At 35.5% G+C, this 25,864-nt stretch overlaps 1 protein-coding gene and 1 long non-coding RNA gene across 4 annotated transcripts; both read right to left on the bottom strand.

Moving 5' to 3' along the window:
* Nucleotides 1–232: 232 nt before the first annotated feature.
* On the bottom strand, nucleotides 233–25,676 carry LOC131552525 (uncharacterized). Of its 3 annotated transcripts, none has more exons than XM_058796355.1 (11): nucleotides 25,378–25,676; nucleotides 24,565–25,015; nucleotides 22,688–22,775; nucleotides 22,163–22,276; nucleotides 21,702–21,802; nucleotides 21,447–21,545; nucleotides 20,488–20,617; nucleotides 20,143–20,253; nucleotides 19,906–20,058; nucleotides 1,116–1,237; nucleotides 233–983 (listed from the first exon to the last, which is right to left on the bottom strand). In XM_058796355.1, the coding sequence occupies exons 1-11, from the start codon at nucleotides 25,493–25,495 to the stop codon at nucleotides 848–850; spliced, it is 1,623 nt and encodes a 540-aa protein (XP_058652338.1). In that variant the 5' UTR covers nucleotides 25,496–25,676; the 3' UTR covers nucleotides 233–847. The 3 variants fall into 3 exon arrangements, 2 of the variants coding, with proteins under 2 accessions (XP_058652338.1, XP_058652337.1); XM_058796354.1 differs by having other exon boundaries at nucleotides 24,565–25,018; nucleotides 25,378–25,672; XR_009273995.1 differs by lacking the exons at nucleotides 233–983; nucleotides 1,116–1,237 and adding exons at nucleotides 18,745–19,482; nucleotides 19,611–19,731 and having other exon boundaries at nucleotides 24,565–25,018; nucleotides 25,378–25,665.
* On the bottom strand, nucleotides 16,063–18,455 carry LOC131552528 (uncharacterized). Its single transcript, XR_009273997.1, has 3 exons — nucleotides 16,790–18,455; nucleotides 16,355–16,419; nucleotides 16,063–16,263 (listed from the first exon to the last, which is right to left on the bottom strand). It is a non-coding gene; the product is annotated as an uncharacterized LOC131552528 (long non-coding RNA).
* Nucleotides 25,677–25,864: the final 188 nt, after the last annotated feature.

Consider the following 25,864-nt stretch of genomic DNA (forward strand, 5'->3'; position numbering starts at 1 on the left):
GATCTATGTAACCTGCTGTTGGTGAGTTTGTTTCTACCAAGTCTGTTCATGTCAAGTCTTTGTTTGGATTTCGGATTTCACCTTGTTTGAAATAAACTGCACTTGGGTTCATCACAACTCGACTTCAGTGGACATTCGTTAGAGATTCATCAGGCTTTTAAGGAATATTTATTAGTTTATCTGTCAATCATCATTAAATTGCATAATGCTTTGCCCCACAAGAAAACTACAGAGCTTTGATCATAAACTAAACATTTAAATACCATCTTATTAAGAATATTAGTGGGAGATAGTGACAACTGATGTATATGCATTTTATGTAAGTATACAAAGTTTCAATAAACAGTTCAACTTCAAAATATTTAAATTTCTGACTATTTCAAATTTAACGCTTACAGCATTAACCGTTTCCACTTCCACCTGTCTTTTGACTTTGACCGGCTCACAAAAAATACATCTTAATATCAGGAAGAAAAGTACCAATGTGAACATAAGTAGGCTACATGTATGTTTGGACACATTTTAAAACTATTTTATTATTTCAGACAGAATGGGAAAATAGTCACTGGAGTAGCTCTGCAGCTTTGATGCCTGCATTCAGTGTAGACGGGTGTGAAAGAAGAGATTTAGGACCTTGTTAAAGAATAAACATCAGATCTGAATGCTACAAGGCAGAAATAGCATGATGTTTGGAGAACATTCTTCATCTCCATATTTTTTTATTTTTTTTTACCAGCTGAACTACCACTAATTTTGTAAGCAAAATGATCATAGAGCAAATATATCTGTCTGACAATATAAGCTATCCTTTGTCTTCAGCACCAGTAATAGTTCTGGTAAATGTGGATCAGGAGACACGGAGACAGGAGACATGTGTATCATTTGGAAACAGGCCAAGTTCCCGGATCATATCCAACACTTCCCTCACCTGTTGCTTTAATAACACCCCCTTCCAGCGCAGCAGACCAGGTACATACCGCTTACTGCAAAACATTAAGACCGTCTAAAGACAGACTGCATCTGAATACTCTCACACAATAAAAACAGCTACTTTTAAACAACTGTAAATACATGTTTGCATCTGTAGTGAAGCGTTAACTGTGATCTGAGTTTACCTCTCCTGAGGGAAATCTCTGAACAAATAACAACAGGTAATCTTCAGTGCTTCTACATCACTGCAATGTACAACTTCAGTCATTCTCTGAAGGAGCTGGTTCTCCTGGGCAGCAATGCCATTCTGCAGGCAAAAATCACTTTACTCAAACAATAAACTCAAAAAACTAAACGAGAAAAACACTGTTTTCTTATGTCAAAAGTCAAAGATTAAAATTACTTGCCATAACCACCATAGTCATTAATAGTGACAAGAGTTGTGGACCAATATGAGCCTTAAACTATTAGATAACACCCAACCCATTCTGTACCGTGTGTGGAACAATTTTGCTAAATATTGTTTGATCCTTATTTCCAAGGGTCAATTGCATCAGGAAAATAAAATGCATGAGTAATAAAAGTTATTTTTTACCAGTTCAGAGAATGTTTCATGAAAATGTTGAACATCCTCTGTTATCTTTTCCTCAGCATTTCCCCAACACTTCTCTAGCTTTCTGAACTTTGTCTTCATCAGGCATTCCAGGTACACTTTGGAAACACTGTCGTAAGCTATTTTCACAATGACCTGTCAGGAATTAAGAGATTGTTAGAGATTGAGGGTGAGATATGGAGCTTGAATCTTTTTGATTGGTTTTAAGGTCATTCACTGCACGTACCGTTTTGATCTCTGAGGCGGTCTCAGGCAGAGATGCACAATGCCTTTGGATTGCCTCCATCAAGATATTAATATGCCTATTCCTTTTCTCAAAATGACTTTCTAATTTGGCCTAAAATTAACATTTAAAGAGGAAAATGACTGTAAGTTTGATATAAAATGTGTTGGGAAAGGTTTTAGTATCCTTGTTGTTTATCAGTAGCCCAGAGAAATAGTCTGATATGAATGGATGCTTCCAATATAATACTAATAAGATCTTATGCATTTCACAATTCTGTGGAATCAAATACTTATTTTCAGTAGACTTTTCTTCTGAACAGATGATCATAATCACATATGTACAAACAAACAAACAAAAAATATAGGCTACCTGTGCTAAGCAGTTCATGACCTTTTGTACAATGGATGACGCATTATCTTCCAGTTCCTGTAGCATGCATACAGTGCTTGAGTAGACATCACTGTTGTTAATATCTGAAGTGATTTGTGTAGAATAGCATCTATAGTTAAAATAAATAACACTGGTTTTATTATTAAACAGCAGCAAAAGGACAGTTAAAGCTTAATGTAGTGAAAAGCCAATATAAGGAAGAACAGCCAATTAAAAGTGCACTAAAAAGTTCACTTAATAAAAAATATATACTACTTTTCATATTTTTACATAATACACTCACAAGATATAATGACTCTAGTTATAACAGTGACCTAGAAAAGCTATTTTATTTTACTTACATTTTGTCTCCCGTGGTCGACGCAATATTTTAGGCAAATATAGAAGCCAAATATTAGTCACTTTATCTTAATGTACCCACAATTATAATGCCAATTTTATTAAATCAAGGGTGACAAATATGTCTTCACTTATTCTTCAGTTAGTGCAGATTTAAAGATACACTGTTACAGTTTCTGAGACATGTATTAATTAGTAAATACCTGAGTTGCATACAGGTGTTGATTATCCGAAACAGATGCACAGAGTTTTTCTCTGTATACTTTGGGTTTTTTAGACGTTTTTCTCAGAATCCACATACCTAAAAATATATATTTACATTAGGATTACAAACCTCCTGTCTCCAACAACCATTCACTAAAGAGATCATAATACTCATTAAATGGGAATTGTGTGAACTTTAGTTGCAGGTGTAATATGAGATAACATGAGGAGAAACCTACTTCTGAACAAAATCATGCAGCTCTCCACTACAGAGTATTTGTACCGCATGCTTCAATGTCAGACCAACTATTTTAGCTTCTGAAATAGCACTATCCAGGCACTGTGGAAGCAAAACATGAAATAGATTAGCAATATATCATATTCAAATGCCTAGTGATACCTTTTTACATGAGTAAATAAAAATGTCTTGCTTCACTTTATATCTATAAGAGCTACCTGAGTGGCATCTAAGTGAACTCTGATGAAAGTTTCTTCATCCATCGAGTCTCCATTATGTCCGTGCTCCTCCTCATAGTGCAGGATGTTCTGTAGGTACGTGGAGATGTCCTCCTGTGACAGTTTAAGTGGGGCAGAGATATATGTGTGTTACACCTTGTTTTAGGTCCTTTCATTACTGCAATATGTGTAATGGGTAATGAGTCAAAACATTTAAATAAAGAAAGATTACAGGAGTAACAGTAAATGGTAAAACTATTTGCACTACAGAACAATGTGTTTATGATTACTATAATACTTGATGATGCTTAATAATATGATAAGAAATAGCAGTTAGCAATATAAAGCAGCATAGCAGACTGCTTTTGCACAGCTAAAAATAACTGAAAGCGAATGTCACCGGAAGCCTCACAACCCTACTGAAAAACAATAGAACCATCACAGAAAATTCTAATGGTTTATATATACCATTACAAACCATCAACTTTTAACCATTAAAACCATTTAAAAAAATGGTTTTCTGTAGTGTGTTTTGGGACATATTCCATTAGGATTTATTGGTTTTAACAAGCCACCAATAGAAGGTGACCAATAGAGACCCACGGGGTCATTACAGTTTCCATTAAAACCAATACAAGTCCCATTATAACCAGTAAAACCATTACAAATTTTATAATGGTGTCTATTGTTTTGTTTAGTTTTTTTCAGCAGAGAAATTCAAGTTACAGCCTGCTCTTACGATAAAAATGAGGTGGATACTGTGAAGTTTTACCTTAAGTAGCTGCAGCAGTTTCTGTTTTGCTTTCTCAAACCATCCCGTCAAGAGCAATGGATCGTACAATGTCAGTTTTGGGTCTGGACTGGAACAGAAATGAGCAAATACACTACTGTTCAAGAGGTTGGTAAGATTTTTAATATTTATGAAAAAAGTCTCTAATTCTCACCAAGACTGCACTTTTTTGACCAAAACAAAACAGTTTGGCCTATATTTTAAAACTTACTCCGGTCAGTGTCATGTGATCCTTCAGAAATTATTCTAATATGCACTGTAAAACTGTAAAAAAAAAAGTTGAGAATACTCAAAACATTTGAGGAAACGTATTGCCTCAAAACATTTGAGTAAATTAACTCAATATTTTAAGTTAGTAGAGCTTAATTTTATTTTATTTTTTAAGTGGGCAGGTCTAAGAGCAATGGGAGCCAAGCCAAGCCTTGCTTCCATAATCCCACCCCTCTTATCACAATGATAATTATATACAACTTACTTCCATCAACAGCACATTCATTCAGATCTTTATAGTTTAGTACTAGCACATGCTAATGTAGTTATCTAAAAGAGTCACGACAACACTTGCATGTAAAATAGTCAAAAAAAAAAAAAAAAAACCTTCCAGTGTATATATAGTCTTGAAGTTTTGCTGTCCATCCTCAACCTAACCACAGGCTCTACTCTTCACCACAACGGTAACACTACAAAACCAACATAACAGAAACCTATGTAAATCCTAACATAACACAACATTTAAGTACTAACTTATGTCTCTCTATGTTAATCTTGTGCAAAAAACAAAATAACACTTCATTTCTACATTTATTTTCCTTGTTGTCTGGTGCAAAGCATGCTGGGAACTAGAGAACGTAATAATTTTAAGTTCACCTTACTACAACAACATTTTGAGTTTACAGAACTTATTTCAATTAAGTCCAATGAACTTTCATTATTATTTGAGTGAAATTAACTCATTTCATTTCATTCATTTCACTGCTCGGTTTTACAGTGTGCTGATTTGCTGCTAAAGAAACATTTCTCATTAATAAATGTTATGCTGCTTAATATTTTTGAGAAAACTGTGATAAACTTTGATGAACAGAAAGTTAGAAAGAACTAAATTAATGTCTTTAGTTTATTTTTGGTCAATTTAGTGTGTCCTTCATCATCATTCTTCTTCAAAAGTAGTGGTAGTGTTCATTTCAAAATTAACTTGTCAGTGTGTTGTATGTATACAAATATTACATTTAGCCTACAACAAATTTGCAGTGCATACCTGAAGAACAAATCTTTTGCCCACAGTAGAAGGTAGAAAACCTCTTTTACAGACAGATCTCTGTTTAGGAGCAGGTCCAGGTTGGTAAAGATGTGACGGCTGTAACTGTCCTTCAGATGATCTAGCAGACCAGCATCTTTCAGTGCAGGTGTTAATCGAAGCACCTCATCATATATCATGCTCCGTGTTCTCTTTAGAAAGTCCTGTATCTGCTTTAACTTAGATTCTTGTGGTCTCTCTGCTGGCAGCGTGGGAAAGTGGTTTTCCACAAACTGATCTATTTCCTGAAGGTACTTATCACGCCATTCTTGAGAGACGCTGATATTCAGCATTGCAGCTGGGCTTAATTGTTCACTCAGAATTGTTCTGAGAATATGAAGCCCTGTCTCGCCACTCACTTCAACACCTGAACTAGATGGCATCGCAGAGTCGACTGTGCTTTCCTGTTCTCCTGCTGAATGCATCAATTACTTTAGAAATTTTCAACTCAACTCATTAACTACATTAGTTGACATAAACAATAAAAATACTTCTAAAACATTTATTAATCTTAGTTTCAGCATTTGCTGATAAATAATTAAAAGTTGTATCAAAAATTGTAGCAAACGTATCTGTTGATGGACCTGAGCTAACATGAACTAATGCATATTGTAATGCATATTGTTATTAACTTTTTGACTGTTATCAAAGATTCATAAATATTGTAAAATGTGTTGTTCGTTGTTAGGTTATGCATTAACTAACATTTACAAATGAGACCTTACTGTGAAGTGTTTCCAAAATGACAAAAAAAAAAAAAGTCTTACCATCTGAGGTTTCTGTGTCATGTGTTGTTGGCATGCCTTTCATTAGACAATCTTGTTCATCTTTGTTCGTGGATGTTTTTTTCTTACTCCGAAACATGTTTTTAAAGTTTAACATTTTTGTAAGTGTAAAGTTACTGTAAAGGGCTTTTGGATTCTGCAGTCTTTTTGATTTATATCTATGAAAAAGTCACCTGCTGTACAGGTGCGCTATTGTAAATGTGAAAATTCAACTGTGATGCTCGTTCTAAAATGCACAGGATATGTTTGTGGTTCATTTGAAGTATCGGAAGAAGTTGCATCAAGTTTAAGAAGTGTCTCATATGAAATAATAAATTTCACATGAACAGCACTGAAAATGTATTTGCCGCATCCTTTTGTCTTTGTGTATGTCATACTAAAGAGTTTTAGATTTTCGAGCAAAATACAACATAAAATAAAGGCAACCTGAGTAAATTTATACAGTTTTTATTTTATTTTATTTTTGAATAAAACAAAACAAAAAAAATGAAAAGAATAGAAGTAATCGACACCTGTCATCCATGAGAAAAACTCATTGGCACCTTTAGCAGCAATATCTGCAACCAAAAGCTTCAGATAACCGGAGTCTTTCACAGCAGTGTGGTACTGTCCAACGTTGAGCATGGTTTGAGAATGTAACTGCATGTTAAAGATTCTGCCATAGCATCTTAGTTGGGTTTGAGTGAGGGTTTTGAGAAGGCCAACATTTATTATTTTTTGTTTTTTTGGAGCAAGGCTGGGGAGCTTAGTCATATGCTTTGAATCATTGTCTTGCTGCATAATCCAGTTGCTTCATTTTACAGATAGGATGTGAGAGAGATCGTCTTTCTTTTTATATTTAATTTATGACTATTGTATTGCATATAATGCAGGATTAACAGTGGCTTAATACAGCATGAAATGTCCACATTTCCACATATAGTTCACCTGAAAAATTCAAATTCTGTTACTTACTCACTTACTATGTAGTAACAAACCTCTTTCATCCAGGGTGCATGGGGTCCACCAGGGGGCCTCAACAAACTTTGAGGGTGGTTCCAATAGATCTTAAAACGATTTAATTTTATATTATCAAAATCTTGATTAACATTCTACAAAATAAATACATTAATAAAGATGTACAACATTAAACAGACAATCCATTGAATCCAAATTACATGACAAAACCTTAAGTTAGTAATGCAATCCATTACAGAACATATTTTAGATAACATTACTTTTTGATTACTTTTGCCCTAATTCATTTATCACACTGATTTCAATATGATAAGCTCGTGTGATATCAACAAAAAATATATATATTCTGTTCATCATAATTAACAACATGAAGCACATTAAACATTACATTAAATCAAGACTTCCCAAACTGGGGACCTGCAGTTGGTTTCTGTCAGGATCTGTGAGGGAGGACCCAAATGCAGAATGGCAAATTACAAGGTTTATTAAAAGGGCACAAGAGGGCAAGTGAGCAGTTTAACAACAGGGGATACAGAGAACAGAGATAGGACAGATCAGGATCGGCGCATTTAGGCAGATCGGGATCGGCGCATTCCCTTCAAAACGAAAGTAACGTTAATCCTCTGCGTCTTCAGCGGCTCAGATGTCGGGAGTAAATGATGACTGCTTCATTCATTACTACATCCAACAACAAAACACCTCAATGGCTTAATCGGAGACATTCTTGTCTTCCCCTGCACCGGAGTCGACACAGAGGCGGACTGATGACAGCTCACTCAGGGCGGGTCTGACTCCCTAACTAACAGAAACAGGAGAAAAAGTCCAATTCGAAACAAATGGCACCCACTTCCCTATGAACCCCACAAAAATAAATGAATCATTAAACTTGTGTACCAAAAAAATAGATGAATCAATCAGACTCAGAAGGTAACACTCACTTCTCCCATTTCCCTCAATCATGGAGTACAATCAGAGAAACAAAGGAAAGAAACTCTACTTCAGTGAGTTCAACACAAATGAGGTAAAGATACACAAAGCCACCCACTGGTTATAAGATAAAGTAATGAATCACTAATCAGAAAAAAAAAAACATTTTTAATTGTCAAAGGAATGAATTCTGCACAGGGCATTGGCAAAGATGTTTGTCAGTTCTTTTCTTGTGCCGGATATCAAGATTATATTCCTGCATAATTAAAGACCAACACATTAAACGTTGAAAATCTCTTCACACAAAAGACAACTGTCTTCAAATGAGAATGAAAGAAATTACAAAAAATATATAAATGTAGTTTGAGTGATGAATGGAGCTCAAAAGTAGTTCAGGCAGACCATGGCGTGACAGCCAGCAGCAGCTGACGCTCAGTTGATTGTAGCTCCTCCCACTACAATTAAATAAGAAATATAATTTCATCCAAACTCACACTTGCTTTGGTCTGTCGCACAGACATGCGCTTACCCTCCTCCATCACTTAGCATCTTGTCCACAGAAATCATCTATCAGCTAATCGTTTAATCTTGTCCAGTCTCATTTACAGACTTGATTCACTTCTGGATGGAATTTGAGATCTGCTGATTGCATGAGGCTTCAGGGATTTCACACCTCATTGAGGTTTGCTTGAGAACAGCTCAGAATCTGAACCCTTGAGAGTAAAGCCTGTCACCAAAATAATGTTCAGGACCTCTACAGTAATCTTTATCAAACAGAGTGGTCCTGACTGAACTATTAAATAATATAACAATAATTTAGGTTCATAGCTGGACATGTTATTACAATCCTCTTTTGTAACAATGTAAATGGTAGAAGTCAAAATGAATAACGCTGTGAAAATGATATTATCATAGAAAAGATTAAAAAGGTAAAAACGTGAAAGAGTAAACGGGTAATAAATTTTTCTCCAGTGGTCCGATAGAAACATTGTTTCCTATTTTCAAGTAACATCAAAAGGTCATCAGGTAAAAGCAAATATAGTAATATATCTAATGAAAATATGAATGTACCAGTATAACATTCATAATTCAATGTCACAAAACAGTTATGTCATCGAATTAAACTTGTAAACAAAGATTTTCACAATTCTGGCTGATGGTGTTATTCATATCAAAGAAAACAAAAAAGTCCCTTCAGAGGCTGACAGGTGCCGCGTCTAGGCTTTAGTTCGAGGCCGAGGTCCCGGCTCAGACCCAGTACTTCCCTCATCTGTCGCTCTGATAGCATCCCCTTCCAGCGCAGCAGACCAGGTACATACCGCTCACTGCAAAACATTCAGAGGAAGACTTTACTGCACTGTCTGATGAAAACAAAATTAAAAAAACATTCATTTCCAGGCAAAAGTATATACTAAGTGTTATTTGCCAAGTTTACCTGTCCTGAGGGAAGTCTCTGAACAAATTACAACAGGTAATCTTCATTGCTTCTACATCGCTGCAAAGCAAAACTTCACTGAGCCTCTGAAGGAGATGGTTCCTCTGGTCATCAGTGCCATTCTGTAAAACAGATACATAATAGTTCTTCACACTTAGAAAAAAAATTGTGCTTTTAAAACTTGTTAATTGAAAGTGGTTCTTCTATGGCCTCAGTGTGGACATCCCCATTTGTAACCTTTTTAAGAGTGTAATTTAATTAAATGTTATAGAGTTTTTTACCAGTTCAGTGAATGTGTTGTGCAAACTGAGAACGTCCTTGCTTATCCTTTTTCCAACATTTCCCCATCTCCTCTCTAGCCGTCTGAACTTGCTCTTCATCAGGCAATCCAGATACACGCGTGAAACGCAGTCATAGGATACATTCACAAAGATCTGTCAGAAAGAAAATAGGATAAAATGTTATGTTTTGTTGTTGTTTTTTTTAAAATTTGAGTTTTGAGTTAGACTGGGTATTTGAACACAGAACCAACCTTCTGAATCTCTTTTCCCTCATCAGTCTCAGGCAGAGATGCACACTGCTTTTTGATTGCCTCTGTTAGTACTTGAATTTTCTCACCTTCTTCTTTGAAATAATGTCTTAAAAAGGCCTAGAAATGTACATAGTTCATAGTACATAGAAACTAGAGTTATTTTCATGTTTTTCCTGAATTTTGTCTATAGCAAAAAAATAAATGAATGCAACCCCAAATTCCTGCCCTCTAGAGTGCATAAACACAATGCTTTAGGTATCATGAACAATAAACAACCATTTTTCCATAATTAACACTCCAGCTATTGTTCATTGTTAGTTCATAATGCACTGACTGCATTCAAGTAAGTAAACAAACTGTACCTTATTACAAAGGGTTACCACTTCATTGTTGAAAAACCTGGACTGCATTTCCCGAAACCTTCTTAACGCTACGTCGTTCTTAAGCTGTACCTTATCATTAATATGTGTTTCCCGAAACCTTCTTAGTTAAGTATACCTTTCGTAAGGTTGGTCCGGACCATGCTTAGCTATACCTTATCACTGCACTCTCAGAAATAAAGGTACAAAAGCTGTCACTGGGGCGGTACCTTTTCAAAAGGTACACTTTTAACCTATTAGGTTCAAATATGTACACTTTAAGTACTAATTACCAAAATACTAAATACCAAAATTGACCCTTTAGGTACAAACATGTACCTTTTGAAAAGGTTTTTATCCACCTTTATTTCTGAGAGTGTGTTTACAGTTCACAGTTCATCACATCACATCACAATATAGCCTAATTCTGAAGTTTTAATACACTCAGTGCTCAATTAGGCTAACTGAAGTGTTTTCATGCAAATAATTAAACTGTCATTAGACTAATGGTTGTTTAGCTATTTTATTAGCCTATATGGTTTTGCTAAATCAAAGACAGCACCGTCCGCGGAACCATTTAGTGTATGTGCACTAAAATTCTCAAAAGCTGCAATTCTAAAAAGAAAATATTAATAATTATAATCTTGGCCACGGCAGCAAAGATCTTTTGGATCTTTTAGATCTTGTTGGTCCGACTTTGTCAAGACAAACTCAAATGCATCTGCTGGCAGCTCTCCCCTTTCTTTTTTCTTTGCCATAGAAGCTGTTGATTATATGCTTCACGTGTTGTGCTTTTATTCAGTAGGTAGGTCATCCAATAACAGAAATTAGTGATTTATACCAATGAAGTGATGCAGCTGCTGGGCAATCAACCCTGGTTGTAGAGTAAATTAAGACACTGTGGAAAATATATGTTGATAATATAACTGACTCTTAAAAAGGCCAGTGAAGATATAGTCAGTTAGTGATACGCATGATACGTTTGGACATGAGGTTGCCAGTTCTCATTTCGAAATTATATAAAGTTTCCAAGGTTAGATTTAGTTTGCAATTTGGATTATTTTCATAAGATCCCATGAGTCCTGTTAAATGAAATTTCAACTATTTCTGAAGTGCTTGTTGGAAAGCACTCTCAACAGAATGTTTTTTTCTGTAGTTCTATGTTGTTGTTTATTTCTTTTGTTAAAAGCTGTCAAATTATTAAGCAGTGTCCTATGTAGTTTTGTACTATGTAGTACCCTAATACAGGTACACCTGTAGTTAAGGCATACATTAGAGTCTTCGTAGCACGCTAAGAGACAGCGTTATAGGGAAACGCAGATAGGCAGGTATGTAAGCTAACAAATATTAACCTCTGTTGATGACTGAGACATTCCCTTTTTGGAATTTGGGAAATCCCTCCACTTTCCTTCTGTGCATAAACTGGTTATGATGAAATGTTACCTGTGCTACGTGTTTCATCATCTCCTGTGCAATAGACAGAACGTGACATGCAATAGACATCTCTTCTAACATGTGAGTGATGGTTGAGAGGTCGTTCATGTCCGGATTGTTGAGTTCAGGAGCAAAAAATCTACAAACCCGATTCCAAAAAAGTTGGGACACTGTACAAATTGTGAATAAAAACAGAATGCAATGATGTGTAAGTTTCAAATTTCAATATTTTATTCAGAGTACAACATAGAAGACATATCAAATGTTTAAACTGAGAAAATGTATCATTTTAAGGGAAAAATAAGTTGATTTTAAATTTCATGGCATTAACACATCTCAGAAAAGTTGGGACAAGGCCATGTTTACCGCTGTGTGGCATCCCCTCTTCTTTTTATAACAGTCTGCAAACGTCTGGGGACTGAGGAGACAAGTTGCTCAAGTTTAGGAATAGGAATGTTGTCCCATTCTTGTCTAATACAGGCTTCTAGTTGCTCAACTGTCTTAGGTCTTCTTTGTCGCATCTTCCTCTTTATGATGCGCCAAATGTTTTCTATGGGTGAAAGATCTGGACTGCAGGCTGGCCATTTCAGTACCCGGATCCTTCTTCTACGCAGCCATGATGTTGTAATTGATGCAGTATGTGGTCTGGCATTGTCATGTTGGAAAATGCAAGGTCTTCCCTGAAAGAGACGACGTCTGGATGGCAGCATATGTTGTTCTAGAACTTGGATATACCTTTCAGCATTGATGGTGCCTTTCCAGATGTGTAAGCTGCCCATGCCACACGCACTCATGCAACCCCATACCATCAGAGATGCAGGCTTCTGAACTGAGCGCTGATAACAACTTGGGTTGTCCTTGTCCTCTTTAGTCCGAATGGCATGGCGTCCCAGTTTTCCAAAAAGAACTTCAAATTTTGATTCGTCTGACCACAGAACAGTTTTCCACTTTGCCACAGTCCATTTTAAATGAGCCTTGGCCCAGAGAAAACGCCTGCGCTTCTGGATCATGTTCACATATGGCTTCCTTTTTGCATGATAGCGCTTTAGTTGGCATCTTCAGATGGCATGGCGGATTGTGTTTACCGACAGTGGTTTCTGGAAGTATTCCTGGGCCCATTTAGTAATGTCAATGACAGAATCATGCCGATGAGTGATGCAGTGTTGTCTGAGGGCCCAAAGACCACGGGCATTCAACAAAGGTCTTAGGCCTTGTCCCTTACACACAGAGATTGTTCCAGATTCTCTGAATCTTTGGATGATATTATGCACTGTAGATGATGGTAACTTCAAACTCTTTGCAATTTTTCTCTGAGAAACTCCTTTCTGATATTGCTCCACTATTTTTCGCCGCAGCATTGGGGGAATTGGTGATCCTCTTCCCATCTTGACTTCTGAGAGACACTGCCACTCTGAGAGGCTCTTTTTATACCCAATCATGTTGCCAATTGACCTAATAAGTTGCAAATTGGTCCTCCAGCTGTTCCTTATATGTACATTTAACTTTTCCGGCCTCTTATTGCTACCTGTCCCAACTTTTTTGGAATGTGTTGCTCTCATGAAATCCAAAATGAGCCAATATTTGGCATGACATTTCAAAATGTCTCACTTTCAACATTTGATATGTTATCTATATTCTATTGTGAATAAATTATAAATTTATGAGATTTATAAATTATTGCATTCCTTTTTTTATTCACAATTTGTACAGTGTCCCAACTTTTTTGGAATCGGGTTTGTACAGCAAAATAAATATATGCATAAAGCTGTTTTTATGACAAAACTATAGTTTTAGTTTTGTGGTTGCCTGTGTATGAACCTAATGCAGGATAAATCCGAAAATTATGGATAGAGAAATGCCAGTTAATTATACACTGATAAGTTTATAAATGTATAATTATATTAATCATTAAAAATAGAAGTCACCTGAGTTGTCTACAGGTGCTGATGAGCCGAAACAGATGCACAAAATTTTTCTTCAGGTGTTGCTGTTTTTCCAGGCGTCCTTTCTCTACATACACATACCTAGAAAAAAATATATAGAAAATTAGTTAAAAGTTAATCTTAATGTTCATATATTTTTTTTAAAGAAAAGAATAAATAAATGACATAACAATGAATAGATAGATAATGTGGAGACACTTTTAGACACTTACTCCTGAACAAACTGATGAAGCTCTTTAAGGCAGAGTGTTTGTGTCGTATACATCAGCGTGTGACTAAATTGCTTAGAACCCTGAATAACAGCATTCAGACACTGTAAAGACAAAACTACATAAAATAAGTGTGCAATACATCATATTTAAAAACCATTACAAATCCTATTTTTCATACCAAGAAAAAATGAGCTTTGCACATAGTTTTCTTTACCTGAGTGACATCTAAATGAACTCTGATGACAGTTTCTTCATCCATTGAGTCTCCATTATGTCCGAGTTCTTCATCATAGTTCAGGATGTTCTGTAGAGTCTTGGAGATGTCATCCTGTGACAGTTAAAGTGGGATAGAGATTTATGTCATTCCTAAATGTTTTGCTATTTTGGGTGCCCTTTTTAGCCTAATACACTGATACTTTTAACAAATACAGATGGAGCATATCATGACCTGCAGTTTTGGCAGCAGTTTCTCCGTTGCTCTCTGAAACCATCCGGTCAACAGCAGAGGGTCGTACGCTCTGAAGAAATGCTGTGAGTCTGAACTGTAACATAAATTAATTTGTCAATAGTTCATGCTTCATTTGTTTACTACAAGTACATTTACAGAAAAGTAAACAACAATCAATTTTATACCTGAAGAAAACATCTTTTCCCCACAGTAGAAGGCAGAAGATCTCTTTCACAGACAGATCTCTGTTTAGGAGCAGGTCCAGGTTGGTAAAGATGTGATGGCTGTAACTGTCCTTCAGATGATCTAGTAGACCAGCATTCAGGTTGCTCAATGTTTTCAACACCTCAACTGCAGCGTCAAAGTCCTCAGGGGTTAATTGGTCTCTCAGAATCTTTCTCAGAGTATGAAGCACTCTTTTGTTACGTGCTTCAACATCTAAAACAATGAGATCAGGAATAACAGACTGCTGTGAACTGCATTCAGATACCTGTTCCCCTGGTGAAAGGTTCACTGACAAATAAGAGTGTGCATGATTAATGAAAAAAAAAAGCTGGGGTGGGGTGGCAATTTGATAATGTTCAATCATTTATGAATCTTCAACATTAAACATGCAAACATTAAACTGCTTTTCTTGTAAAACTAACACTAGCTTTCCTTTTTCTATTCTATCTACTTGTTTCATAAAAAAATGTAAAAAAATAAAATAAAAATAAAAAACTTTTTATGTGATTTATGTAAATGTAAACATTATTTCAGAAATCTTGAATTATTCATTCCCAATGTTTTGGGGAATTGTACATATTGAACTAACCTTTTATTATAAAAAGTCAAATTCTCTGATATTTTATAATATAATGAGGGACTTTTTTTGCAGCATATTGTTTGCACCACATGACTACTTTAAGTAGTCTTTTTCCTCTTCTTTAAAGTACTTTAAAAATGTGTATTCAAGACATTGTGTGCGAAAATTTGATTCTAATGTAATTTTAATAAATTACTAAACAACTAATCTGATTCATCAAACCATGGCAGCAAACAAAATGTTGAAATACTTTAAACAATATGCTTGCATTGTATACCGATGGAAAGATGTTGGCTTTTCCAACAAGAGCAAAGACACTTACTTTCATAAATGAGTGAGATCAATAAAATCAGAAAAATAACAAGAGACTGCTACCATCTCTCTTTTTCATTGGTTTGACTTCATTCCCATTCTTTGTTTTCCATCTCATTAAAAAGCTTGCCATTTTCACTTGCTTAAAATTGACACTTGACTGACACAAATAAAAAGCTTCCTTGGCCCACAGAATACATCACAGTAAATAACGAGCTTGCAGGAAAAGCAGGTATACTAATGGAAATTTACCTCATTAATAAACATTCCAGCCAATTGGGTTTGCAGCTTACCAACTGGTTGTTTCAGGTGTGAAGGCTTTGACAGCATTTAAGAGAAAACGAAAATGAAGCCTAGTCTTTGGGTGTGCCATACACTGTTAGACATTTCAAAGGGTTTTTACAGTAACTTACTGGCAACACTGTAATTAAGTAATTAAGATTTACAGTAGCAAACTGCATTTGATTTATCAGTATACTACTGTAATTCATTCATTTTAATATAGATCTCATTAGATTTTATAATTTTTATATAGAAATCATGTTATTTTTACTCTACATAGGTACTACTGGCATTCAATTAAAACAGACACAATAATTAAAAAATATCAAATTCTTTATTTAAAACATTGCATGTATAACACTTAAAAATACAGACTTCCAATGCTGGAACTGTGCATCTTCACCATTTCTCCTGTCTTAGGATGTTTTGCAGTGCATTATGTTGTGTCCTCTGGATTCATCCTCACAAACAATCTTTAGGCAACAGAAACATAATGGGGAAAAAAGACAAACAGCCAAAGAATACATAGCCATCTGCAAAACCCAGGTGCTGCTCCAAAACGTGGCCACCATCTTTGCTCACCATCCACTCTGAAAAACAAGAAGTAGAAATAGCACACTTTTAAAAGGCAAAACTCATATAGAATACACAAATCTCTCAAAACCATAGTTGTTCTCTTACCATGAATTATCAGTCTCAGGGTGGCTGGCCTGCTCATGTCTTTCTTGATGCTTCATTGCAGTTGCCTTTAAAACACAAATACAAAAAAATGCAGTAAATCTTAAATTCCATTAAAAACCATAACAAACTAATTCTAAAACTAGAAAGGCAGCTTGCCATAAAACTAGTTTAACCTAGCTAACATACGATTTTATTTTCTCAGGCTACTGGCCAACATTAACTACTAACACCTGAACTAAATTTCACATTAGTTAACCTTAACCTTAAAAATAATTTTAATTCGGCAACTTAATTCAACAAGCTGACAAAAGTCGTTTGAAAAGACAGCGCAGTTTACCATAGTAAAGTTCTGTAACTGCCATGTTGACCAGTAAATGATTAAACTGGTGTGCAAAAATCTGACAAACACACAGACAAACGTACACATATTTTTACCTTGCTTATTCTCTCGTAAGGTGCATCGACACACAGCGCAGATGTTCTCCGGAGCTCTTCCACTCTCGCGGGCTCATCCCCGCGGCGCTTCCCCGCTGAATCCGTGTCTTCCTCGGACACGAGTGGCGCGCCGCGGCGCAACTCGACAACAGACAACAAAATAGAACCCATTATATATATTATCTGCAGTGGATGCGGACAGTAAAGTGAGGCCCCGGCATATATCTGACGTACAGATGTACTCCAAGCGCTGGCGCTGTTTCTGACACGAAATACAAACGGATTTTCCAATCATTAGAAGCGATGTAACACCTCCTGTGTAGTCAGTCCCAAGCTGTTGCGGCGTTGTAAACACGTTGTAGGGCAAATTGTGTCAATCCAAATGTAAGAAATTAGGAAAATAAAAGACCTCGGTATAATGGCGCCAAAGAGACCGTTACAGTAGTATATAAGTCTCTGTATGCCTCACAGAAAATTCCCATGATGAAAAGGGTATTACAGTTACTTACTGTAAAGGGAATTTGCAGTATTACACTGGGTGATATACAGTAAATAACTGTGGAAATTACAGAAATAGTGTACAATTATAGAAACAGTGTACAATTATTTTAGAAACAGCACATTTTACTATATTGTTTTACAAACTAATATCATCATATTGTACAAATGGCTATGTACAGTGGCAAGAAGTAACAGACTTATAACAGGGAAAGGGAAAAATAGCCCTGAGAAGTGCCAGTGGCATGGCCTTCAGCTTATAATGAACCGACACACAAACATGGTAGATCATGTGGCAGCAATGGTAAGACAGAATCCATCCATTTCTTATCACTATGACGTAATTACATGCTGACAAACCAGTAGATCACCTTGCAGTGCTTTAGTGCTGCTTAAATCCTATACACAAATTTCTTAGGCCTCTAAATCAATATAATCAAAACTTTGCCTAAAAACCTGTTGTTCACAATCTACTACATGCCTTCCACCATCTGGGCCCGTATTCACAAAACATTTTATCTTAGCACTAAGAGTTCTCCTAAATAGCAGTAAAAGCTTTTAGTTAAGAGTTTTCTCTTAAAACCTATTCACAACGCTGCTGAGACAAACTCTTACTAAGGAATAGAGAGAAGTTTTAAGCTCAGAGTAAGGGGCGGGGTTGACCTCGTTGCTATGGATGGTGTCAGCATGCTTACTGACTATGCACACAGTGATTGGCTGATAGTCTCTGTCAGAGATTTATTCATAGAAATATCGTAGAGTGCAATATGTTACTGTATTCAAATAAAAATAAAAATGTTAATTGCCACATTCAAATAAAGATTTTAAAATGCAGGCTAAGTGTCACTAATTAAACAAGTATATGTTCAGCTAATTGTCAGCCTGTATGCTTCTCGTAAAAGAAAAATTAGTGAATATGCATATAAACAGCCTTTTAATTAACAGAGTAGAATAATCATGGCTGATAGTAAGACATGCAAACAAAAAAGAAAACTGGATGCAAGAACAGCTGTTACTTCTTGCCCAACTGGTTAATGAAAACAAGGATATAATCAAAAGGAAAATTTGGAGTTGCGATAACCTCCAAAACCAAAGGCGATACCTTTTTAAAAGCACATTATCATCAAATGTTTCTAAAATGTTCACATTCCGAGGCAGATTGCCGGCAACAGACATTTTAGGATAGTTTGTCGTTTGGTCTTTTTAGTGACTCAGGAGTCCTCTTCACTACTCGTAACCTTTCACAGATTTCAGAGCTAGTTTTAGCACTAAAACGTTTTGTGAAATACTCTGTTTACTTGATTATCCATAAATCAGTTTTTTTTTTTTTTTAGAAAAGTCATGATAAAATGTGAGTATCAAATATGATCCATAGGCTTTTGAGGAATGTTTATTAGTTCATCTCTCAATCTTCATTGTATTGCATTATATGTTTTGCCCCACAGTAAAAACTACAGAGCTTTTATCATAAACTAAGCATTAAAATATCATCATGTAAGAACATAATAAGTACTGTAGGCTGCATGAATTTATGCTTGGACACATTTTTAAAAAAAGTATTTTATTATTTCAGACAGACTGGGAAAATAAAGTCACTGGAGTAGCTCTGCAGCTTTGATGCCTGCTTTCAGTGTAAACAGATGTGAAAGAAAAGATTTAGCACCTTATTAAAGAATATACATCAGATCTAGAAGGCAGAAATATCACAATCTCTATATCTTACTTTTACCAGCTGAACTAAAAAAAAGAGGATTAAACACTTAAACAAATAACACAAAGTCTTTGTATATTTTTCTTATTTTGTAAGCAAAATGATCATAGAGCAAATATCTTTGCTTAAAATAACCTTTATCTTAAGCATCAATAACGGTTCAGGTAAATGTGGATCAGTTGACTTTTGGCCCATTTCTCATCAAGTCAATGATGTTGATAGGCTTGCATTGCTGTTGGGTTCAGAAGCAGCTAACCACAACTATGCTTCTGCAGTTCCCATTATTAAAGACAGTCTTATTTGTTTTCATGTGACTATATAGGATGCAAGCTATTTACAACAAAAAAGTCCCTTCAGAGGGCAACAGGTGACACGTGTAGGACTTGGATATGGGCCAAATTCCCGACTCACATCCAGCACTTCCCTCACCTGTCGCTCTGATAACACCCCCTTCCAGCGCAGCAGACCAGGTACATACTGCTCACTGCAAAACATTCATTCAGTCTGATGAAAGCAAAATCACTCATTCTCTGTTTGAATACTCACACAATTTTAAACAACTGTAAATACATGTTTGCATCTGTAGTGGTGTTAATTGTGATCTAAGTTTACCTCTCCTGAGGGAAAGCTCTGAACAAATCACAACAGGTAATCTTCAGTGCATCTACATCATTGCAATGTACAACTTCAGTCATTCTCTGAAGGAGCTGGTTCTCCGGGCAGCAATGCCATTCTGCAGGCAAAAATCACTTTACTCAAACAATGAGATTTTTACCTATTCTGTACTGTATGTGGAACAATTATGCTGAATAATGTTTGATCCTTATTTCCAAAGGTCATGTGTATCAGGAAATCAGCGCTTAAAAACAAGAGTTATTTGAGAAATAAAGAGTTATTTTTTTTTCACCAGATCAGAGAATGTTTCATGAAAATATTGAACATCCTCTGTTATCTTTTCCTCTGCATTTCCCCAACAGTCCTCCAGGTTTCTGAACTTTGTCTTCATCAGGCATTCCAGGTACACTTTGGAAACACTGTCGTAAGCTATTTTCACAATGACCTGTCAGGAATTAAGAGATTGTTAGAGATTGAGGGTGAGATATGGAGCTTTTTGATTAGTTTTAAGGTCATTCACTGCACGTACCGTTTTGATCTCTGAGGCGGTCTCGGGCAGAGATGCACACTGCCCCTGGATTACCTCCATCAAGGTATCAGTATGCCTATTCCTTTTCTTGAAATACATTTCTAAATTGGCCTACAAATGAACATTTAAATAGAAACAGGACTGTAAGTTTTTATTAAAAATGTGTTAGGAGTTTTCAGTATCCTTGTTGTTTATCAGTAGCCCAGAGAAATAATAAGAGCCAAAATAATCCAAATAACATTTTATGGATTTCACAATTCTGTGGACTCAAATACCTAATTTCGAGTGCACAAAAGTGGACTTTCTTCTGAACAGATTATCATAAACACAGATGTCAAAACATACCTGTGCTAAGCAGTTCATGACCTTTTGTACAATGGATGAAGCATTATCTTCCAGTTTCTGTAGCATGCATACAGTGCTTGAGTAGACATCACTGTTGTTAATATCTGGAGTGATTTGTGCAGCATAGCATCTATAGTTAAAATAAATAATACTGGTCTTATGATAAAACTGCAGAAAAGGGGCAGTTAAAGGTTAACTGTAATAAAAAGCCAATATAGGGAACAGACAAATAAAGGTCCATTAAAAGGTTAATTCAAAAAAATAAATAAATAAATTACTTAGCACAAATATTTTTAAAATAATACACTCACAAGATATAATGACTCTAGTTTTAACGATGACATAGGGTTTGTCTCTCATGGTTGATGCACTACTTTAGCCACAAATGGAAGCCAAATATTAGTCACTTTATTTTAATATCCCCACAAGTATGCTACCACTTTGAATAAATCAAGGGTGACAAATATGTCTTCACCTATTCTTCAATTAGTGCAGATTAGTTAGTTAGTTCACCCAAAAATGAAGGAATGCACATGTATGCATCGTGGTACTCTCGTGAATGCATGGCTGAGACTGATGCGAAAGCGAAACAGAAGAAATTGTTAAATAACATCTTTTTTTGTTTGTTTTCTTTGTGCACAAAAAGTATTCTCGCAGCTTTATAATATTACGGTTGAACCACTGACATCACATGGACTATTTTGGTCCTTACTACCTTTCTGGGTCTTGAACGTGTCAGTTGCATTGCTGTCTACGGCGGGTCAGAAAGCTCTCGGATTTCATCAAAAATATCTTAATTTGTGTTTCAAAGATGAACAAAGGTCTTACGGGTTTGGAACGACATGAGAGTAATTATTGGCAGAATTTTCATTTTTTGGGTGAACTATCCCTTTAATTATACACTGTTCCAGCTTCTGAGCCATGTATTAGTTCATTACTTAAACATCATTAGTAAATACCTGAGTTGCATACAGGTGTTGAATATCCGAAACAGATGCACAGAGTTTTTCTCTGTAAACTTTACTTTTGTTAGACGTTCATTCTCAGTGTCCACATACCTAAGAAAACACATATTTATAGCTATTAAGTACAGGATTATAAACATCTCCACTCCAACAACCATAAACTAAAAAGATAATAACTGGATACTCATTAAATGAGAATCGCTTTAGTGTGTGAACTTTAAAGGTGTAATACAAGATAGAGAAACCTACTTCTGAACAAAACCATGCAGCTCTTCATTGCAGAGTATTTGTACGGCGTGCCTCAAAGTCAGACCAAACATTTCAGCTTCTAAAATAGCACTATTCAGGCACTGTGAAAACAAAACATAAAATAAGTTTGCAGTATATCATATTCAAATGCCTTGTGATATCTTTTTACATGAGTAAATAAAAATAGCCTAAGTCTTGCTTCACTTTCTTTCTCTCTCTCTCTCTATCTACACTGTAAAAAAAAAAAAAAAAAAGTTGAGCCAACTTAAAAATTTTAAGGCGACCAGCTTCAGGAGATTTTTGAGTTAGCTCAACTTATTTTTGTGGGAGATTCTCAAATTTTTGTTGTATAAACTTAAAACGACAAGTTGAGAAAACTCAAAAATCTGCTGAAGCTAGTTGCCTTAAAATTTTAAGTTGGCTCAACTTTTTTTTTTTTTTTTTTACAGTGTAGGAGCTACCTTAATGACATCTATGTGTACACTGATGAAGGTTTCGTCATTCATTGAGTCCTCATTATGTCCATGTTGCTCATCATAGCGCAGGATTTCCTGTAGATTCGTGGAGAGGTCATTCTGTGGAAGTTAAAGTGGGGCAGAGATACAGGTGTTAGCATTTCTTGTTTTGAGTCCTTTCGTACATTACCGCAAGTCAGTATAATGAGAGCCAAAAAATTCAAATAAAATGAAGGCCATGCCCTTAACTTCTGCAACACGGAATTAAACTATTTTCTGTGAATGTGCCAGACATTTGCCGCCATCTAGAACAATAACAAAGTGCAGTAAACGGGATGTGCTCTACGACCGATGTGTTTATGATTGCTATATTACTTGCTAATACTTAATGATAAAAAATAGCATTTAGCAATATAAAGCAGCATAGCGGACTGTTTTTGTACAGTTAAAATAACTGGAAGCGAATTACACACATTCAGGATAACAAACTGCTCTTGTGTTAAAAATAAAGGGGATGCTGTGAAGTCTTACCTGAAGTTTTTGTAATAGTTTGTGCTTTGCTCTCTCAAACCCTCCTGTCAACAGCAGAGGATCGTACACTGTCAGTTTTGATTCTGAACTGAAACAGAAATGAGCACATATGGGCTACTGTTAAACATTTTGAGTTTAATAAGCAGTCATTCTTGAGACATGTCCAGAAATTGTAACTGCTATCAGGTTTAAAAAATAAAAATATTTTCAATTGTAAATGTTATGGGGATTAATAATAGAATGTAAACACAATTATCCCATTCAGTTTAATTTGATCATTATTATGTGAAATCTATGGCACTTATTGTCTTCTCACTACATCTAAAACAGTGTGTCCACAGAGAAGGGTTCAATCATTCATATATAACATGGACAAAATGTTTTTTAATGATGAAAAAGACCTTGTTTTATCAAAAGTAACACTTAATAATATCTCATATCAAAGCAAGGTTGTTTTTCAGTGACACATGCATGTTTCATAAGGTTTCAAAGTTGTGTCCCCAATTTTTGTCATCACCGTCAGACTCAGACATTCATTAAAATGTAATAAAATCAGGGAATATCAGGGGCAGCTGTCACTATAAAGGACCCCTTGCATTCCTCCTCTGCAGAGTACATCAGTGTCAGACAGGCTCTGGTCAGTTTTATAGTTTTAGAATATTTTAAATCCTAATGTTAATATTTCCTGTCACAACCATGATATTTCAACACCATCTTCCAATTTCCAAGGAAATTATTTGAAATATTTAGATCATTTTATTCTCCTGAAGCAGGTCCCATTAGCATCTAGCATCAACAGAAAAAAACTAAATGGCTTCTACATGAACTCCATTTGTTTTGTGAAAGAAATGCCAAATTTGTCAAAACCGTCAGATTTTGTGTTCCAATAATATATCAAAATACTTAAATGTGACTCCTGAATAAAAGCTTTATAAACAATAACATACCCACTGTTTGTTGTGTTTGTTTTAAAATGACTACAAATTCAGGTTTTCGTCAGCACCGTCAGATGTGTCACCTCCGTCAGATTTATATTTTGATAATATTTCATTATGATATTTTATATTTGTTGAGGAATTGTTGGTCACATGCACTCTCAGAAATAAAGGTACAAAAGCTGTCACTGGGGCGGTACCTTTTCAAAAGGTACATGTTTGTACCTAAAGAGTCCATTTTGGTACCTTAAAGGTACATATTAGTACTTAAAGTGGACATATTTCAACCTAATAGGCACAAACGTGTACCTTTTGAAAAGGTACTGCCCCAGTGACAGCTTTTGTACCTTTATTTCTGAGAGTGTGTGAAAGTGTAATCTGTCTGCTAACAAGAGAATGTGTTTTGAAATGTTAAAAACATCTTGAATGCTGTTAAAGATAAAGTTGAAATTATATTACACCGTCCAAAGTAAAAAGCACATTTTGTTAAAAAAAAAAGAGAAAAGTTGGAAGGTTGTATCAAAGCATTGCTCAGTAGCTTAGTACATATAAGATACATAAATATCGTTTCATTTGTCTGAGTACATGGTTTTATTTTTTTCAATTTTGCACCCTGTTTTGTTCCACTTCTCAAGAATGACTGTAAGATTTTTAATATTTATGAAAACGTCTCTCATGCTCTCCAAGGCTGCACTTATTTGACCAGAAATGAAACATTTATTTTGAAAAATTGTCCATTTTAATATATTTTAAAATGTCCCCATATACAGTATATAGTTTATTTTAATTATTATAGCCTTCAGTGTCACATGATCCTTCAGAAATTGTTCTAATTATGCAGATTTGCTTATCAAGAAACATTTCTTATTATTATCAAAGTTAACTTGTTTTTGTGTTGTATGTATAAGAATATTACATTTACAACAAATTTGCAGTGCATACCTGAAGAACAAATCTTTTGCCCACAGTAGAAGGTAGAAGATCTCTTTTACAGACAGATCTCTGTTTAGGAGCAGGTCCAGGTTGGTAAAGATGTGACGGCTGTAACTGTCCTTCAGATGATCTAGCAGACCAGCATCTTTCAGTGCAGGTGTTAATCGAAGCACCTCATCATATATCATGCTCTGTGCACTCTTTAGAAAGTCCTGTATCTGCTTTAACTGAGATCCTCGTGGTCCCTCTGCTGGCAGCGTGGGAAAGTGGTTTTCCACAAACTGATCTATTTCCTGAAGGTACTTATCACGCCATTCTTGAGAGACGCTGATATTCGGCATTGCAGCTGGGTTTACTTGTTCACTCAGAATTGTTCTGAGAATATGAAGCCCTGTCTCGCCACTCACTTCAACACCTGAACTAGATGGCATCGCAGAGTCGACTGTGCTTTCCTGTTCTCCTGCTGAATGCATCAATTACTTTTGAAATTTTCAACTCAAATGTTATCCCCAAAAATGTCTTACTTTAACCAATTATTGAAACATAGTACCACTTTACTCGTAAGGTTCCATTTGTTAACATTATCAACTACACTAGTTAAACTAACAACAAAAGTTGTATGTGTTAATATTATTTCATGGACCTGAGCTAACATGAACTAACAATGAATTGTAATACTTTGTTATTAACTAATGTTAACAAAGATCCATAAATATTGTTCAACTGTATTGTTCATTGTTATAGTTCATGTTAGCTAACATTAACGTTTACAAATGAGACCTTACTGTAAAGTGTTACCAAAATGACAACGTATTGTCTTACCATCCGTGGTCTCTGTGCGCTGTGTCGGTATGTCTTTCACCAGACGGTACTGCTCATCTTTATTCTTGTCTGTTTTTTTCTTCCTCCCCAACTTTAACTTTTTTAATATATTTGACATTTTATATTCTGCAATCTGTTTGATTTAGATCTATGAAAAAGTCAGCTGTTGTACAAGTGCACTATAGTACATGTGAAAAGTCAACCGTGATGCTGTTGTTCTCATACATGCACAGGATATACTGTGGGTCATATATGCACAGGATATATTGTGGTTCAAGTATCAGAAGTAGTTGCCACAAGTTTAAGCAATGTCTCAATGAAAATGGCATAATAACAGTGCTGTGAAAATGTCTTTGCTGCATCCTGATTTCTTGTGTAGGATATGTCATGCTATATAGTTTTAAATTTTAAAGCAAAATGCAACATAAAATAAAGGCAACCTGAGTAAATGCATACAGTTTTTATTATTTTATTTAATTTAATTTTA

The sequence above is a fragment of the Onychostoma macrolepis genome, chromosome 13 (genome assembly GCF_012432095.1).
Source record: "Onychostoma macrolepis isolate SWU-2019 chromosome 13, ASM1243209v1, whole genome shotgun sequence".
Lineage (NCBI taxonomy): Eukaryota > Metazoa > Chordata > Actinopteri > Cypriniformes > Cyprinidae > Onychostoma > Onychostoma macrolepis.

Excerpts from the sequence above, each read along its gene's own strand:
- LOC131552525 (XM_058796354.1), bottom strand. The coding sequence starts at position 25,495 with ATGTCAAATATATTAAAAAAGTTAAAGTTGGGGAGGAAGAAAAAAACA. Across the intron at positions 20,618-21,446 it reads AACACCTGTATGCAACTCAG|ATGCTATGCTGCACAAATCA; the intron begins GTATTTACTAAT and ends TTTTAACTATAG. Across the intron at positions 20,254-20,487 it reads TCATGAACTGCTTAGCACAG|GCCAATTTAGAAATGTATTT; the intron begins GTATGTTTTGAC and ends GTTCATTTGTAG.